The sequence below is a fragment of the Polistes dominula genome, unplaced genomic scaffold (assembly GCF_049000335.1).
Source record: "Polistes dominula isolate Pdom_NZ unplaced genomic scaffold, Pdom_raw_medaka contig_32, whole genome shotgun sequence".
Lineage (NCBI taxonomy): Eukaryota > Metazoa > Arthropoda > Insecta > Hymenoptera > Vespidae > Polistes > Polistes dominula.
The window spans coordinates 2811971-2829742 of NW_028300880.1; the positions used below are offsets into that span (position 1 = coordinate 2811971).

At 27.0% G+C, this 17772-nt stretch overlaps 1 protein-coding gene across 3 annotated transcripts in view; it reads right to left on the bottom strand.

Moving 5' to 3' along the window:
• Window positions 1-17772, bottom strand: part of ed (hemicentin protein echinoid) — a 198573-nt gene that overhangs the window by 8735 nt on the left and 172066 nt on the right. For 2 of the 3 annotated variants that reach the window (XM_015328748.2, XM_015328747.2), the window contains exon 1: window positions 6472-7528. The exons of the other annotated variant lie outside the window; for it this stretch is intronic. In XM_015328748.2, coding sequence (XP_015184234.1) covers window positions 6472-6544 — 73 coding nt within the window. In that variant the 5' untranslated portion in view covers window positions 6545-7528. Of the gene's footprint in view, window positions 1-6471; window positions 7529-17772 lie in introns of those variants that run through there. 3 annotated transcript variants of the gene reach the window in all.

Consider the following 17772-nt stretch of genomic DNA (forward strand, 5'->3'; position numbering starts at 1 on the left):
TTTAAATATAAAAATAATGAAAATATTATATACTTGACTATAAAAATTAATATTAATAAATTTTTTTATATCAAAATTAAAATGAATACGAATAAGGTTTGATTGATAAATAAACAATAACATTTGACTAAATATAAAATTGAATTTATTATTAATACAAATATATAATAAATTTAAAAACTATATTATTAATATTATATATATATATATATATATATATATATATATATATATATATATATATATATATATATCAAATTATTATTAATATAATATATTATTAATTTCTTATATCAGGATTAAATACACGAAATGATCTATTGGTTGGATGATACAGTCACAAATTACAATAACGATTGAATAAAAGGTTAACAACGAAAAGGGATTGATGGGTTGAAGAAGAAGGGTCGTACGAGGTGAAAAAAAGGGTGGAGGGGGTGGGGGAGTATGAAGAGTGGACTAATCATTAAGGTGATTTATGATTTGAAAGTGTCATTTTTAACGAGTAACCTTTTCCCTGCAATTTCCACCTTCGCAACGTGCAAGTATATATATACCTAACTCGTCATTTGTTATAACTCTCTCGTGCATTCCGATTGGATTGCGTAAAACGAATTACGATGGACTTGTGTGTATGTGTATGTGCATGAAACCGTTTGCATATATCGTGTGTGCATATATACATGTGTATGCATTTATGTAAGTATACATGTATGAGTACCTTCTCGTGTCAAATGCATGTATATATGCATGTATAGATGTATGAGTATCTCCTTGTGTCAAATACATGTGTATAGATGTATATATATGCATGTATGAGTGTGTGTATTCGTCATGACGAGAATCGAACGAAGAGATGTTCGTTTCGATGCCTTTGCCGAGTCGTTAGGCGATTTCTCCCTAGAGGATTTGGGTCCCTATGACAAATCGTTTCGGGATACGGATACGACTTGCTCTTATTTTCGATGAATGGACCAACGTTCCAGTTTCGATAGTTAAAACCATCGGTAATAACATCTACGTTCATATTTCTCTTTCAATATGTATCTTTTATTTATAATTTTTATAAATATTAATTGTTATTGTTATTATTGGTATTGTTACATATATTGTAATATTCAATTTATTGATATTTCTCTTTCATAAATGTTATTAATTTATTATTGTTATTATTATTTCTTATTTTCATTCTTAACAACTGGATCAATGTGAGTTCGTACGATTTTTGTCGCACGAATTTATTGATCAATTTAAATAGTTGTAAATATTATTTTTATTAAGTCATAATTTATTTAAAAAAAAAAAATATTGATTATTCAATGTGTTGGACAAAATAAATTGTTAATAAAATTAAATAATATAAAATAGTACGTATGTACTTGACAACTTACACTTTAGTTACAATAATACTTTGGTGTGTAATTTTTGTTATAAAAGAAAAATAAATTTTTATTACAAATAGTAAAAAAGTTTCGTATAAAAATATTGTTTGTTATGTAACAACACAGTGAATGAAAGTTTAAAGGGTAAGAAAAGTTATGCCGGATTCGGTTAAGAAAGTTTTTCCACGATACTGAAAGTAGAAAAGCATCTTATCGAACTTCATTCCGTTTCGCATCATTAACGGCCCCAGTATTCGTTTTTTTTTACAGAAGAAAAGGAAAAAAGATGGTAAACCTATGAGAAGAGAGAAAAAACGTGGCATAGGATCGTTGATCTAAGGATGTTCGTTCATTCGTTCGTTCATTCGTTCATTCGTTGAGCCTGTTAGAAGAATACGAAACGTTTCGAACAAACTAGACACACGTTTTTCGTTACTTCACGTTCAAGACTGATAGCTTTCCTTTGCGTTTTATGTTTTACGTTTCTTCTACTTTACTTTTCATCCCCTTTTCGAAGCCAACATCCAAGAAAAATCGTTTTTCTTACACATTTTCTAACGATTCTTATCTTTAACTACCATTTTTTCTTTTTCTTTTTATTTGTTTGATTATATGTCGATTACTAAAATTATGATTGGGTTGTTTGGAATGTAGTTTCGTTTTTTTTTTGATAAAATGAAGACATTAGTTTATGGAAATTGGCAAATAATGACACGTGATATCAGTGAGTGGTTAAATTTATCAAATTTAACTGTTTGTGACAACTTGAAAGGCCAAGGTTTTAGGTTAGAAAGTAAGAATTATCTTCGATTTTATGAAAGAAACATGAAATTACTTTAAATATTAATATATTTTATATAATTTAATTATTATTCTATATTTATATAATTAAATATATTAAAATACACTATATAATATATAAATACGTAAGAAACGACGGTAGCTCGGTGCTAGAGTCACTAGCTAGTAGAAGTAAATTCCTGGGATCGAATCCTATCAGTGATAAATTTATGAAGTTTGAACTTTTTTTATAGTTTATAATACCAATTATTATAAATAATAATATAATTCAAAACACATAATTTATAAATAATAAAATATTTATTTGAAATATAAATTATAAAAAAAGTATAAATATAATTAAATAATAAATAACTATAATTAAATATTTAAAATAAATAATATAAAAAATATTATTAATATAATTAAATATATAAAATAAAAAATATTAAAAATATAATTAAATAATAAAAATTAAATAAATATAATTATATATATAATATAATAAATTATATAAAATTATATTAAATTAAATTTATATTACGTAAAAATTGATTTGAAATTAAAAACAAGAAGAATAGGAATTTATAATAATAAACATACATAAATAATAAATATTATAATAATAAATTCCTGATTAGGATAAATATTTTCGTACGTATTAGAGGTATTATATTTGTCATATTTTAAAATATGAATTTTATTTAAAATATACTGTAAAAGCTAATATCGTACGTCGATATGATGTCCTCTCCTCCCTTTTTCCCCTTTTTATTTTTTTTTATTTCATTTGTGTATTATAATATGGTAAACTCATATTTTTATATAAAAAAAAAGAGGAAAAAAACGAAACGAGATAAAGATTTGACCCTTATGCATAAATGCATCTTTTCTGGTATCGTATTTCACGTTCGTGACACGTCAATACACATACACACACGTACACTCATGCACACGTAACATAATTTTGACTTTCCTTCGTAGGAGACGAACCCACGAGACTCGTTCGAACTTTGATTCGGAATTTATGATTTTGCCCAGGATGCATCCGCGTCCTACGGTAAAGTGACATAAACTTTGCTTTATGCATTCGCGAATTCCATAAAACGATGCTTGCATTTTGCTTTAACGCGTTTCTAACTTCTTCTTCTTCTTCTACTTTTTCTTTTTTTTCTTCTTCTACCTTTTCAATTACGTTTACCAAACCACCTTCGAGTAAGTTTGGTTTAATTCTAAATTGAATATTTTCATTTGATAAGTTTAATCGACTTATTTCTTTCCTTGCTTCCTCTCACCCCAATTTTTCTTTTCAAAATGCATCAATGTATCCTCATGAAGAAAGAATGACGATAATGATGACGTTAATGATTATCAATGGTATGAATTTATTCGAGAGATATGACAGTATATATTATGTAGATTTGAAATAATATTTTTAGATTTTTTATGGTGACACATAAGAAACGAGAAAGCTTAAAAAGTATAAAATGGTATAACATCGTAAATCGTACTTCCGTTTGTTGGACTTCGGTCAGCACGAAACTCTCTCTCTCTCTCTCTCTCTCTTTCTGTGCCTTTGCGATTCGCGATAAGTCGAGTCGTTCAATCGCATAACTTACTTCTCTCCCAACCATACTCGTATTCCATGCCATTCGTATTTACCGATAACAGAATCGCTTTGAACCGGGACCACCGATCGTCTTTATCTCTTTCGACAGGGGCAAGAAAAAAAAAAAAAAGAAAAAGTAATCCCCTTTTTCTTTGCAACCATAGTCTTCTAGTAAACTTTTCAAAGTAATCCACCTACACAACCATTTTCTCGATACTTTTCTTGAAAAATATTATTAACTTACATTAATAACTTGTATCTTTTTTTTTATAAATAATTAATAGTAGGTATATCAAATGTTTTTATGTATTTTATTAATTATTTTATGTTTTAGAAACTTATATGGTTATTGCATTGTAAAATTAGTATTGAGTTTTATTAGAAAATTTAGTAATTATATTTTTTTCTTTTATTTATTTTAATTATTATTATTATTTTATATATTATTATTAGGTTGATCAAAAATATCATACAATTAGTATTATTATTATTATTATACAATAGTATATTCTATTTTGTTTTATACAATATATTGATATATTTTCCATTCAAAAATAAATAAATTAAAATAATTATTATAAAAATTCAATAATTATATCATACGTTACATTCATATTTTATAACACATGTATTAATATTAAATATTATTATAAAAATGTGTATACGTGTGAAAATATTTATATCGAATTACTTTTTTATCTGTAAAAAAAAAAACAAAACAAAAGAAAGTAAATAAATTTGTAGAATGTGTTACGAAATGATGTAAGTAGGATGCAAGAAGAATTTTATGCTTATGCAATTATGTTTACACTGAAGGTTTAGGTGTTAATACCAAAGCAAGGGTATCGTTGTGAAGACTGTGTATCATCGAGTTTCATACGACCGATCGATCTCGTTTTATTCACGTTACTCCTTCGAAAGAGCTTTTGCGTAAGTTGAAACCATTGACATCGATCGTCAAACTTCATCAAAATATCTTTTTTTTTAAAACAATCATATTTTCAAAAGTATTTCAAATAAATTGAAAATCGAATAAATCATAATTCAAATTTATGTTGTTTATACAGTACCAGATATTTTCGATGCAATTTAACGTTTATGCATAATCTTATTATTAATTATTTAACCCACTAAATCCTCTCATTATTATTTAAACTTTGTAAATTAAAACGATTCCACGTACTTTGAACATTTTTGTTAATGAATATGTAATTAATTAGAAAATTCGTTTGCAATAATTGAATTGAAAATTATTATAATTAAAGAAAAAGAAAATCAAAAACAAATAAAACAAATTTTAATTTCATAATTTTACAAATGGTTTTTTTTTTTTCTAATATCTGGGAACATGTTTGTTCTTTAAGAACTGGACAAAACAAACATACAAACGAACATAAAAATAAAAATAGAAACTAGGAATAAATTCGTTTGGCTTATCGCACAATTCTCGGATTAAATCCAATCCCTGGTTATAATTGACCTCGATCATTTGAACTCTTTTTTTTCCTCTCTCTCTCTCTCTCTCTCTCTTTCTATCATTCACTTTTTATTTGTGTAACGCGATGAAACGAAGCGCGAGCTTTTTTCACGCGGCCTATATCACGCATCGGTCATTTCGCATTTACGGAAGCGTTGACTCGTTGAAAAAAAAAAAAGAAAAAAAAAAAAAGAACTACGTTACACATGGTTGCATTTTGCAATTGCATGTACTAGTAATCTCTCTCTCTCTCTCTTTCTCTCTCTCTGTTTCTTTCTTTCACTCTTTCTTTCTAGTATTTGAGTACATTGAGTAGGTATGTCACGTCACGTGGTGTTTTAACCATTTCATTGATATGCACGTAATCATTTTGATTACAACTATTGTTTTACTTATTTACTTTGGTATTTTTTTATTATTTTTTAAATTCTTTACAAATTCATTTATTATTATAATAATATTTGTTGGTTTTGAATTCTATTCCCTTTAATAATTGTTCAATATTTTTATAAAATTATATAAAATATAATTAATTTATTATTAAATTATTATTTTATTATTATTATTATTTGCAAATTGTTCAATATTTTTATAAAATTATAAAATATTATTTATTATTAAATTATACTTTTGTTATAATATTAATAAAATATATTTTATTAAAATAAAGGATGTTTTTGTTAAATAAAATTATATTCGTTTAGATTAAAAAAAAAAGATATGATAATAAAATTAATTTTTTAATTTTTAAAATAAAAAAATTAATATATTATAATTTATATAGTTTTTTATATTATAGTTATATATTTTAATTGTATATAATTTATATTATTATTATTTATATTACAGATATATATATATATAATGCTACATTAATTTTCTTAGTAAATATTTTTATAATAAATTAAAACCCAATACTAAGAATTTGATTCATCATCCAAGAAAATATTCTTTTAATTGAATATATATAATTAGAAACGTGATATCACAAACATTATTAACTTTAACGATTACTACGAAAGATATTACAATAGAAGAAAATTAGTGGAACGTATAAATGTTTATCCAGGAATGAAGTAACTTCCTCTTTAATTATATACACATATACATATATACATACTGAAATATATATATATATATATATATATATATGTATGTATAATTTGAATTATATTAGTTATTATTAGCCTAATGAAAAGTGCAAACGTTCCGGAGGTACTCACCACTGCACAGAAGTAAAATGTGCAGCACCGCTATCCGTGTGCTCCTCGTAATCCTGAAGGCACGCTTATCCATATCGAATATAAATTCAATATCGTATTTTCTTCTTTTAAATAAATCAATATATGTATGTATATATATATTAAATTATATCCAATTTTAACAGCACTATTTAAGAATAAATCCTAAATCTTAATCCTTTGTTTCTTACAATCAACCACTGATTATAAAATCAATTTCTTCCTTTATTTTCTTTTATTATGACAAATTATTTCATATCTTGGTCTCACTAAATATTCACCTAATTTTTATTTTTATTTTCGTTTATATATTTTATTCCAATTGCAAATGTAGAATGAACACACAAATTTTGATAATCTTAAAAAGATTCACCATAGATCCACGATAATAATGGATCACACCATTTAAATCTTGTACCACATTCTTATTCAACACACACCCCCATATTTATTAATTTTTTTTTATCCACAAAATGTATGTTCACTTGAATTTACACAAACCATCTGGATTGACAAAATATCGGAGTGAGTGTATAAAACACATTCTACTTTTCTCCACCTTGTAACATTTTCCTTCTCCTTTTTTTTTTTTTTACGATCACATTGTCGTGGGGTAATAATTTTCAATATTGTAAATCCTAAATGAAATTTTTTGAAAAATTTACGATGACGATGATGAATTTTTACAAACACACACTCGCACGTGTACACTCAAACGAATACCAGTTTTTTTATCGACAAAATAAAAAACACATACACACAATACTATATATATCTTGTTTTTAAAAAAATATAGATAGGTACACACATAAACATATATATATCTATATATATATATATATGAAAATGATTAATGGTAGAATTAAAAATTGGATTATTTTATTTTTTTGTTTTTTCAGTTAGGAGACAGGACCAAAATGGTAGAGAAAGTTTAGGGAAAAATAGAAAAAAAAATAGGATAGATAAAGGATAGATAGAGAAAAAGAGAGAGAGAGAGAAAAATAATCCAAGATAGTTTGAAGCAATGCGCACCAGTCAACGGTCGCACGGCAACTGAGCGTGGGGTCGTGGGTTGCCGTTGCAACCCCCCACCGTTTCTCTTTCAAGCGTCCAACCCCCCCACTCTATACTCTTCTTCTTACACATCAGCAGCAGGAGCAGCATTACTACCCATACTACCCATCACCATATGCAATCCACAAAGACATCCGTTGTGCCTACTTAAATTACACACACACATACACACATATTTATATATATATATATATATATATATATATATTCATATACATATAAATTACCACATATGTTTCATTGGTAATTTTGAAAGAATTTTGGATTTTATATTAAAAAAAAAAATAACGTGTTTTTATTCTTATTTTATTGTTGATAATAGATTTAGGTATTTTTTGTGAATTTTAATTTTATCAAATATTTTGAAATATTGATTAAATATATTATAATATTATAATACAGTATATAAAATATATTTATATTTTATTATTTTAAATATATTTAATTTTAATTTTATTTAAAATATATTTATATTTAAAATAATATATTTATAAATTTTATATTTGTATTAATATTATATTAGATAAATTTATATTTAAAATATAAATATATTTTATATAAATACTTTAAGAATAAAAATTAAAACTAAAATTAAATATACTTAATTATATATTATAATAAAGTATATAAAAATATAATATATAAAATATTTAAATATATTATAATATTATAATATTATAATAAAGAATAAAAAATTAATGCATATATTTTTCAAAAATAATATTTAAGTTTTGTACAACAAAAATTAGACCTCGTAAAAATCAACTATTAAAATTTTATATTTAAATTAAAATCATTCCCATTAAATAAATTGAAAATTTTGTTTAACATAATTAATAAATTTATCGTATAATATTTATATAATTTTATATTATAACAATATATTTAATGAAACATTGAAATTTTTATTTTCATTTGAATTTTGGTACCAGTCACAGTTGGGGCCGTTGTAAAAGGGAGGAAAGGACGTGGACGACGGTTGCAATGATTTTCAACGTTGGAGTTAGCGCATTCTGGTGTAAGGGCAAAGAAACTTAGTAGGGCTTTCTCTTCCGTACCTTCAAATAAGTAATCGGTGGGTAGGGGTTGGGGGAGGGGTATCCCGCCAGGCAGGTGGTTCGGTCTCCCTCAGGCAAGGGCCGAGGGACGAACCATCGTCTTCTTTACCCTCCCTTTTATATATATATATATATATATATTTTTTTTTGCTTCCCTTTCTCCCTTTCTTCCTGCCCCTTCCCTTTTCTTTTTTTTTTTATTCGCATTTCTTTCTCTCTTTCCCTATAATGAAACCTGCCGCTTATGGGGTTTTCTTTTTCTTTCTTTCTCTTCGTGCTTTAGATCACGTTTTGGTTCTTTTTGGGTTTAAAAGATGGAAAATGAGTTCAAGATGGTCTTACTCGTTTCCATGAATATCATCCATGATGGATTCGAATTGAGGAACCTTCGAATTCCAAACTGTAAAACGTGAAACGTGACTATTTGTATAAGGGATACTTTTTTAAATGAATGAGAAGAAATAAAAGGAAGAAAAGAACAGAATTTTCACATTTTTTGATAATAAATCAAATGATGTTGGTATCATTGTTCGATCGTATGCGTTACCAATTGACAGAACGATCAAACGTGACTATTTTCTGTTTCGTTTTCCTTCTTCTTCTTCTTCTTCTTCTTCTTCTTCTTCTCTGGTGTCTTTTTAAGTCAATCACGTTTTCCGTTTTTCTTTTTAGGAAAATTTATGTGATTTTATTAAAAAAAAAAAAAAAAAACATTAAAGAGGAAAGGGTTGTTGTGAAATATTTAAATGTTTAATAAAAATAATAATAATAATATTCATGATTTAAAATGAATTTAGAATAATTTAGAATATCAATTTTCTATCGATTTGATATGATTATTCAAATGATACACATAATTTAGTTTTATTAATATAAAATATTAATAAAAAAAAATAATTAATTATAATAATTAATAAATTATATAATAAATAAAATAAAAATTTATTTTAAATCAATAAATTAATGATATAAAATAAAATAAATAATTTTCATATTTAAATAAATAACAATTGTTAAATACCAAAATAATTCTAATTTGTTTAATGTTTATAAATATCATTGTACAAATAATTCAATTATTTTTTTGTTACATATTCGTATTGTGACAAGTAAAGGGTTAACTGTTTATTATCAAAAACTGGATGACAACTTATAAATGTATTAAGTCACTGCCATCACATATACACATACACACACATATATATGTATATATATATGCAAATGTTAAAGAGAGAAATCAAAGGAGCTTTTCATACGTTTCCTCTCGTCTGCTTTTATCGTCGTTTATCGATTCCTGTTGCGGAATTCTGTCACAATTCGCTTCTACGAAGTCGACGTTCGGATATGGCGTATTTGCGAAGGGTTGAAACCGAGCTCAAAAGGATTCGCGAGCGTGCAAATCCGCGACTACTACTACTCTCTCTCTCTCTCTCTCTCTCCTTTTGCCTTTCGCACTTTGCCGTTTCTATCCCAAATATAGTAACGTTCTACCTAACATACATACATAGTACTATCACATATAATATATATATATATATATATACACCTTTATACAAACATATACAAATACAGAGATACAAACACATTTCAAACAATATATATATATATATATATATAGGTTTCTTTGAGTGTATGTTTCTCTTACTATATATATAATATATAATATTATATATATATGTTAGAGTATGTGTAGATTGGGAAGCATAAGGCACAAGGCGTCAATGCCGTATACACACACGGCTTCATCCTATTGGCGTACTTTGTCGGTAGGTATGCCTATTACATTCCCGTCACAGACGACGGATCTTGTACTCAATCGGCCTATACAAATCATAAACAGTCCCCTATGATTCTGCTAATACCGTATTCATATTGCGCATTCAGGCCCTTTTAGTTCTACAGACCGTTCGGAAAATCCTGATGATATGCTACTACTACGTTTATGTTACCATTTCAAAGCTTATTATTATTTCTATTTCTATCTAATATTCTCTCTATATGTCTCTATGTATGTATGAATGTGTGTGTGTGTGTGTGTGTGTGTGTGTGTGTGTGTGTGTGCATAGATTTAATTTTTTTATTTATTAAATTTTGTAAAATATATATTTTCTTTATTGCAATGTGTTTTTTTAATTTTTACGAATGATATGTTTATTATAATAAAATATTTGACGTTGTTTTTTTTGGATTGAAAATAATTTCGATACTTTGTGTATTTAGAAAAATATTTATAAAGATTTACATCTTATACACAAAAAATTCAATTTATAATATATTATACGTATTATATTATTATTTTATTAATAAAATTAATATATAAAAATATATAAAATAATATATAATATTAATGTAACAAATATATTTCATTCTGAAGTTGCAACTATTTAAAAAAAAAAAAAAAAAAACAAATTTGAAAATGCATCCCTAAAATGGATATGCAAATGGTGGGTAATGGGTTAAGTACTGCACAACTACCCCTTTTCTCTTTAATTTTTTTTCTAATTAAAATTATACATTTTTCTACAAAATTATAAAAAAAATATATAGAAAAAAATTACGTATTAAATTTGAAATAACTCACGATTATTATAATAAACATGAGTATTACGGTTTATTGTAACAATCTAATGAAATATTCCATTAGGATCAATAATTTATTAACAATTTAAATCCTGTAATATTTCATTATCAATTGATACATTATTCAAGTATCAATTGATACATATATCAAATTATTACATTTTTGTTGTTGTTGCTTCTTTCCATTCTCTTCTTTCAATGTTTATTTTTTTATTTTTTTAATTAACATTTGACGTTAATCAGATTATATTATGTGATTAAATTAGATGAGGGAATGAAATTGAAACGTTTCAACTCTCTTGGAAATATCATTTTTCGTTTATTGTCGTTTAAAATTTCATTGTAATTATAAAGTGACCTGTGTTAATGGGGTGGGTATATCTATGGGTAGAAGTTGATCAATGATTTCAATCCTTTTAATGAATGTACAAGGAGTTTCTACAATATAGTTCGTCAAGCATTCACAAAGTATTCGATAAAGTAAATAATTCAAATTAATATTTAAAATATTTCGATCGTTGATTAACTTCATTCTAAATTCCAATAAATTGATTAAAGTATCTGAAATCGTTATGCATTATTATTATTATTATTATTATTATTATTATTATTGATTTATATATATTTATTTATTTTATTTATAAGTATCAATATATTTTGTAAGCTTCTCATACGATCAAAAAAAAAAAAAAGGAATTTATATTATTATAATACACTTTACTAGAACTATTTTATGTAAAAAAAAAAAGATGAGCAAGTAATGTGAGATGAATGAAAAGGAATGTACAATAAAAAATAAACGTCATGATAAAGTCAAAAGGGACAAGAAAAATTGATCGAATAACGTCTAAAGAAAAGAAAAGAAAAAAAAGAAAATTTATATCTTCCCATTTTAAATTAGAATTGAAAAGAAAAATGAAAAACGTGTCTCACCCCGATACCTTTTTTTTTTTTCGAGTTAAATAATCAGTTTCGTATATGCGCGAACGCATTTGAAAAATTTTCTATCGTATGCGAGAACACGTTTGGAATTTGAAAAATAAAAAAAAGAAAAGAATAAAAAGAACAAAAAAAGAAAAAAAATTTCTTCTTTCTATCCAATCGTCTTAGCGTCTCTCGTCCGCCGGTTTGTTCGAACGTTCGTACGTTTGAACGAATAAAAATAGAAAAGAAACGCGAGAAGAAGAATAAGAAGAAGAGGAAGAGGATCAAGTGAAAGGGGGGGGGGGTGAGAATGAGGCGGAGGGGGAGAAAAGAAGAGGAGGACGCGCGACAGATGGTCCAAAGTTCGATTTTCAGGTAGTGAAGCAAATCGGAAGCGAAAGAACGAGACACCTGCTTCGTGCTCAAGATGGAAACTGGCCCAGAAGCTTCATCCTGAATAAACTTTGTGGTGTCTCAAAGAATATAAGAAAATTTCTAACAAGGAAAACTGAATATTTTCTTTTATTTTCATACTTACATTTTTGTAAATCAACTTTCTTTAAATATTCAACATGGTTTTTTTTTTTTCCTAAAAATTCTGACGTAGAAAGAACGAATGAATTTTGTCAATGATTTGTTGATTGCATCTTGAAACGTACGAGGAGTCTACGATAAAATTTGTCAATGGTATTTTTAATTTTCTTCTTGTATTTTTTTTTTTTGATTCAACTAGTTTAAAAAATAAGTTCATCAATAATATAACACCGATAAATAATTTAAATATAAATTTATGAAATAATAATATAACAATTTTTGGTTCAATGAATATATAATAATAAAATTCAAACAAAGTGTGTGTGTGAATATTTTTTTTAATTATTATATTTAATATTTATTTATTGTTATTTAAATTTTATTTATTCTTATCGACATTTTTTGGGGGGTTTAAATCGTATCACACACACACACACACACACAATTCTTACTTATATATATATATATAAAATAAATGCAATATATTCACAAGACAATAATTTTTAATTTTGTAGTAAAGTAAATAATAATATTATAATTCTTTTAAGAAAATTTGTTGTTACTTTTATCGAAAAAAAAAAATAAAATAAAATCACGTTTATATATATTAACGTTACAAAAATAGACTTTTAACAAAATTTATACATACATATAAAATAAATTAAACGAATCCCGTAGTAATTGAGAAGAGAGTGAGAGAGATTTAACTAATGGGTGAATTTAATTAAATACGCGTATCGATTAGACGATTAAATAAATGACATTTCAATTCCTACGAATTAATACACACATATACATATATTTATTACACCCACAAAAAGTCATACATACATACAAACATATATATAAAGGAAGATTTAAAGATAAAAAAGTGGAGTTAAATGTTCCCTGTGGTTCTTCGTATTTGAAAGGCGAGAAAGTTGTACTCCCTCTCTTTCTTTCTTTCTCTCTCTCTCTCTCTCTCTCTCTCTCTCTTTCTCTCACTATTGAAAATGATCGTTTGTCTCCTTAGAAACGGGATTCTGGTTCATCGTCGTTCGTTGCTAAAACCGTTTTGCTCAGTAGCAAGCGTATAAATATAATACACAGACGTATTTCCTGCGAAACACGCATTTGTAATTAGGCCACCAAACGAAAATACATACACTGTGATGTGTCTCGTTCAAAATGCAACCTTCTCTCTCACTCATTCTCTCAAATACACACTGAGCCAGACATGTGTACATACATGAACAATCTCATCTTTTTATTTTTATCAGTGTTCGAATTGTAGATCGTCACGATCATCGGTGTTCACAAATTTTTCAATTCTTTTTACTGATCAAACATTTTTCTTCTCTCTCTTCTTCTCTCTCTCTCTCTTTTTCTTTTTTTTTTTTTTATTTCTGTGTTCTTTTGTTACGTTTATATCAACGTTAATGTTTTTCTTTCACCAGTACGTTTTATATACTCGAAATAATATCAACAAACTACTATGGGGGACTTTAATAAGAAAAAATAAACTTTTTTTACATACCCAACCACACTTTGGTTGGTTGGTCTGTTGGTTGGTTGGTTAGAAAAAATATCTAACGAACAAGGTTCGGGTTTGGTTAGTTATGGTAGGGTGAAAAAAAAAATTAAAACAAGGAAACTAAAAAACTAACAATAATATTCGTTATATATTTTCTCGGTTATATTAAAATGGAATTTTGTTTCGGAATATTCTTAAACAATCGGTGAAACTATTAATAAGAAAGTGTAGAATAAAAAAGAGAACATACAGATAGACAGACAGGTAGACAGGTAGACACCTTTGTTATAAAACTTTAATGAGGAGAAAATTTTTCCACGACATTATCTATTTCATTTCATTAAAAAAAAAAAAAAAAAAAAAAAAAATAACTCGACACACCATTTAGTTAGTTGAAACAACATTATTTTCATTTATAAAAAAAAAAAAAAAAAAAAATTAGTTATCAAATTTCTGAAGGTAATTTCTTTTTTGTTTTTATGAATTTTTGAGTTGCCATCTAAGTCATTGATTTTAAAAGGCAACATCTGTAATCATTTACTTAACTAATCCAATATTTCAATAATTAATTAATTAATTATTATTTATCATTTATAAAAAAAAGAAAAAAAAATCTAAAGATAAATGTAAATTTAGATTAGATTGGAAAAATAAACACTATCAAACAGCTAGCAAAATTCTGAGGAACCCCCAAGCTAAGTAAACCTGATATCGATTCCGATTTCGAGGTTTACGTACAATCTCGATGGTATTCGGTGAGTTGACACGGTTCGTTAATGCTAATCCAAGAGTGAGAGACCAGAGATAGGAGGAAGAGCAGAGAGATAAACGAGATGATGAGGAGGAAGAGTAGTAGGAGGAGGTGGAAGAGGGGAGGAAACTGGAAGGAAGAAGACTATACCCTAGGACGATGCAATTCGGAACGTGATTGTCATCGAGTCACGTTGCTTTGAATCATCGATGATCCTTGATCCTCTTCTATATATATATACACATATATGTATCATGGATTTTAGGTTAATACATAAGCATCTTGCTTATTTCCATTTTCTTCATTCCACCCTGTACCATCACTACCAATACTTCATTTACCCATAAAAACACATCCAACGAATTGGGTTATGATGTTAGTGTTTTTTCTTTTGCTAGGTTCAGTAATCTTTCAAGATTTATAGGTTAATTTTTAGGTTAAAAAATCTATTGGGTTCTTTTTTTTTTAAATATAATGCTATATTTTAATACTTAAGTTAACTTATAGGTTAGGTTAAAAACTAAAATAATATAATTAGGTTAAAACTAAAAACCTTAAACAAAATAATTAGGCTAATCTATACGTTAGTTTAAAAACCTATTAGGTTTGTTAATTTCATAAACAATTATATTAAATAATACTTAATTAAGTATATATGTATAAAATAATGGAAAATAAATTTTAGTTATTTCCCACATTTATTCTAAATCAAAACCATTTCGATAATTTATTAATTAAATTAATAAAATATATTTAATATAACAAATCATATTAAACAAATCAACCAAACTACCCCATTCCTTCTCTCAATTTTTCCCCATCTTAGGAATGTTCAATTTTCTCTCATCCCTTTCGTAATTTAGTAATTTTACTTTCCTAGAAAACGTTTCGTACTACTGTTGTTAGTTACAATTTTCAATCGTTTCTATTTCTATCTTTTTATATCAGTCCCTGTTAATCCTTCTACCCTTTTCTACCCTTCCTTCTATCCTTCCTTCCTTTAGCTTTCCTCTTAACGCACGAACGCCTCGTAATGGCCGTCGAAGACCTTTACTTACTCACGACAAACGAGTAATTCAATTTGTTCGGATTGTCCCGTTAGGAGATACGATTGGAGATGGCAGACACAGGACTAACCTTCGAAACGAACTACCAGAGCATTGCTTTTCTGCCATCGATCCTTTTACTTCAACTCAACCCCCAACCCCATTCCCTATCCCCACCTACCCTTTTTTTATTTTTTATCTTTTGTTTTTTTCCCTATATTTTTCCCTTTTTTTTTGCGTTTTCTAGAAAATTCACAAACGCTAGTAGCAACGGGGATGAGGAAGTGAAGGGGTTGCTAGATAGGTAATACTATTCGGAGGGATACTTCAATTCAACCCTCTACTCCCTCCCCCTAATTTTTTTTTATTTTTTATCTTTTGTTTTTTCCCTATATTTTTCCCTTCTTTTTTTATCGTTTTCTAGAAAATGCACAGACGGTAGCAGTAGAGGGTGAGGGGGTTGGTAGGTAGTACTACTAGAAGGGATGCAATTAGCTTTTTTTTAACCCCCTCTGTTCCGATTAAAATTGTGCCCGACTGTTTGGAAAGGATCGTTTGCCACTTACGAATCCACCCCCCCCCTTTCACTTCCACCTCTCCTCCAACCTTCTCTTCTTTCTAACTCTTTTGTTTTAATTTTATCTTCTCTAACGAATATCGTAGAATAAAAAAAAAAGAAAAAATTCTAATCAGAATGTAATAGATCAAAGCAAACAAGGGGGTTGTTTATTTGAACCCTTTGGGTATACATTTCCTTTGAAATAAATCAGTATGAACAGACCACGAGTTAAATCGTCACCTAAGTTTCAATGACGTTTCAGGAACGTCATACATTTGCTTAAGCAAAGGCTCACGTGACGTATTGATACGTCAAATGTAATCAAACGGGTTAAACGTTGCAAATCAATTTTTTGTTGATGATGTTGGTGATGATGGTGGTTATTAGAAATCCCATGGGATTTCGAAAAGGATGTTCTGCTTTTGTGTAATCATTGTCAGTATCATAGAACTTTGTATGATCTAACGACGAATGAGTGAAATCATCGTCATAGTCATTGTCATCGTTATGTCGTCATGTTCTGTTGCATACCCAATCAAGAATTTAAGCCGTGAGTCTTGTCGATTTTCGTGTTATGTCAATAAACATGATTTCTCTGTATCTCACTGATACACTTCTATGATTATACAAATTATACAGATTTTCTCTACATGTATGAGGAGTATGTTTGTGTGTGTATGTGTAAGCAATTGCAGCAAGGTATGCCCTTCCGGCATCAAGTATGACCCACATTGAAGATCCAAAGCAAAACCGTTAGGCCGAATGAGCCAAGTTATTATGAATGAGAGAGACAGAAAGAGAAAGAGAGTCTTAGAGAGAGTGAGAGAGAGAGAGATAGGGATAAGTTTCTATGCAAGAGAAATCCGCGTATGCGCTTTGGCAGCAGACAACATGGATAGATAAACGCAAACATAAATATTAGGGAAACGTAAAGCAAGGATGTTTATGCATATATAAGTAAGAGAGAGAGAGAGAGAGATAGAATGCAAGTATGATTTTTGCATAATTTCAAAGAAAATGATTTATTTTAATCTTTCTTATTGTTTTATTATTATTATTATTATTATTATTATTATTATTATTATTATTATTATTATTATATAAAATTGTATATTTAATTGTATGTTTTATTACTAGTTTAGGTTAAGTTTTCTTGTCTCATTGGTTAAATTTATTTAATTAATAATGTAATTAATAAATGCACTTTTTTAATTAATTAAACGATAAAATATTTGTATTGTTTG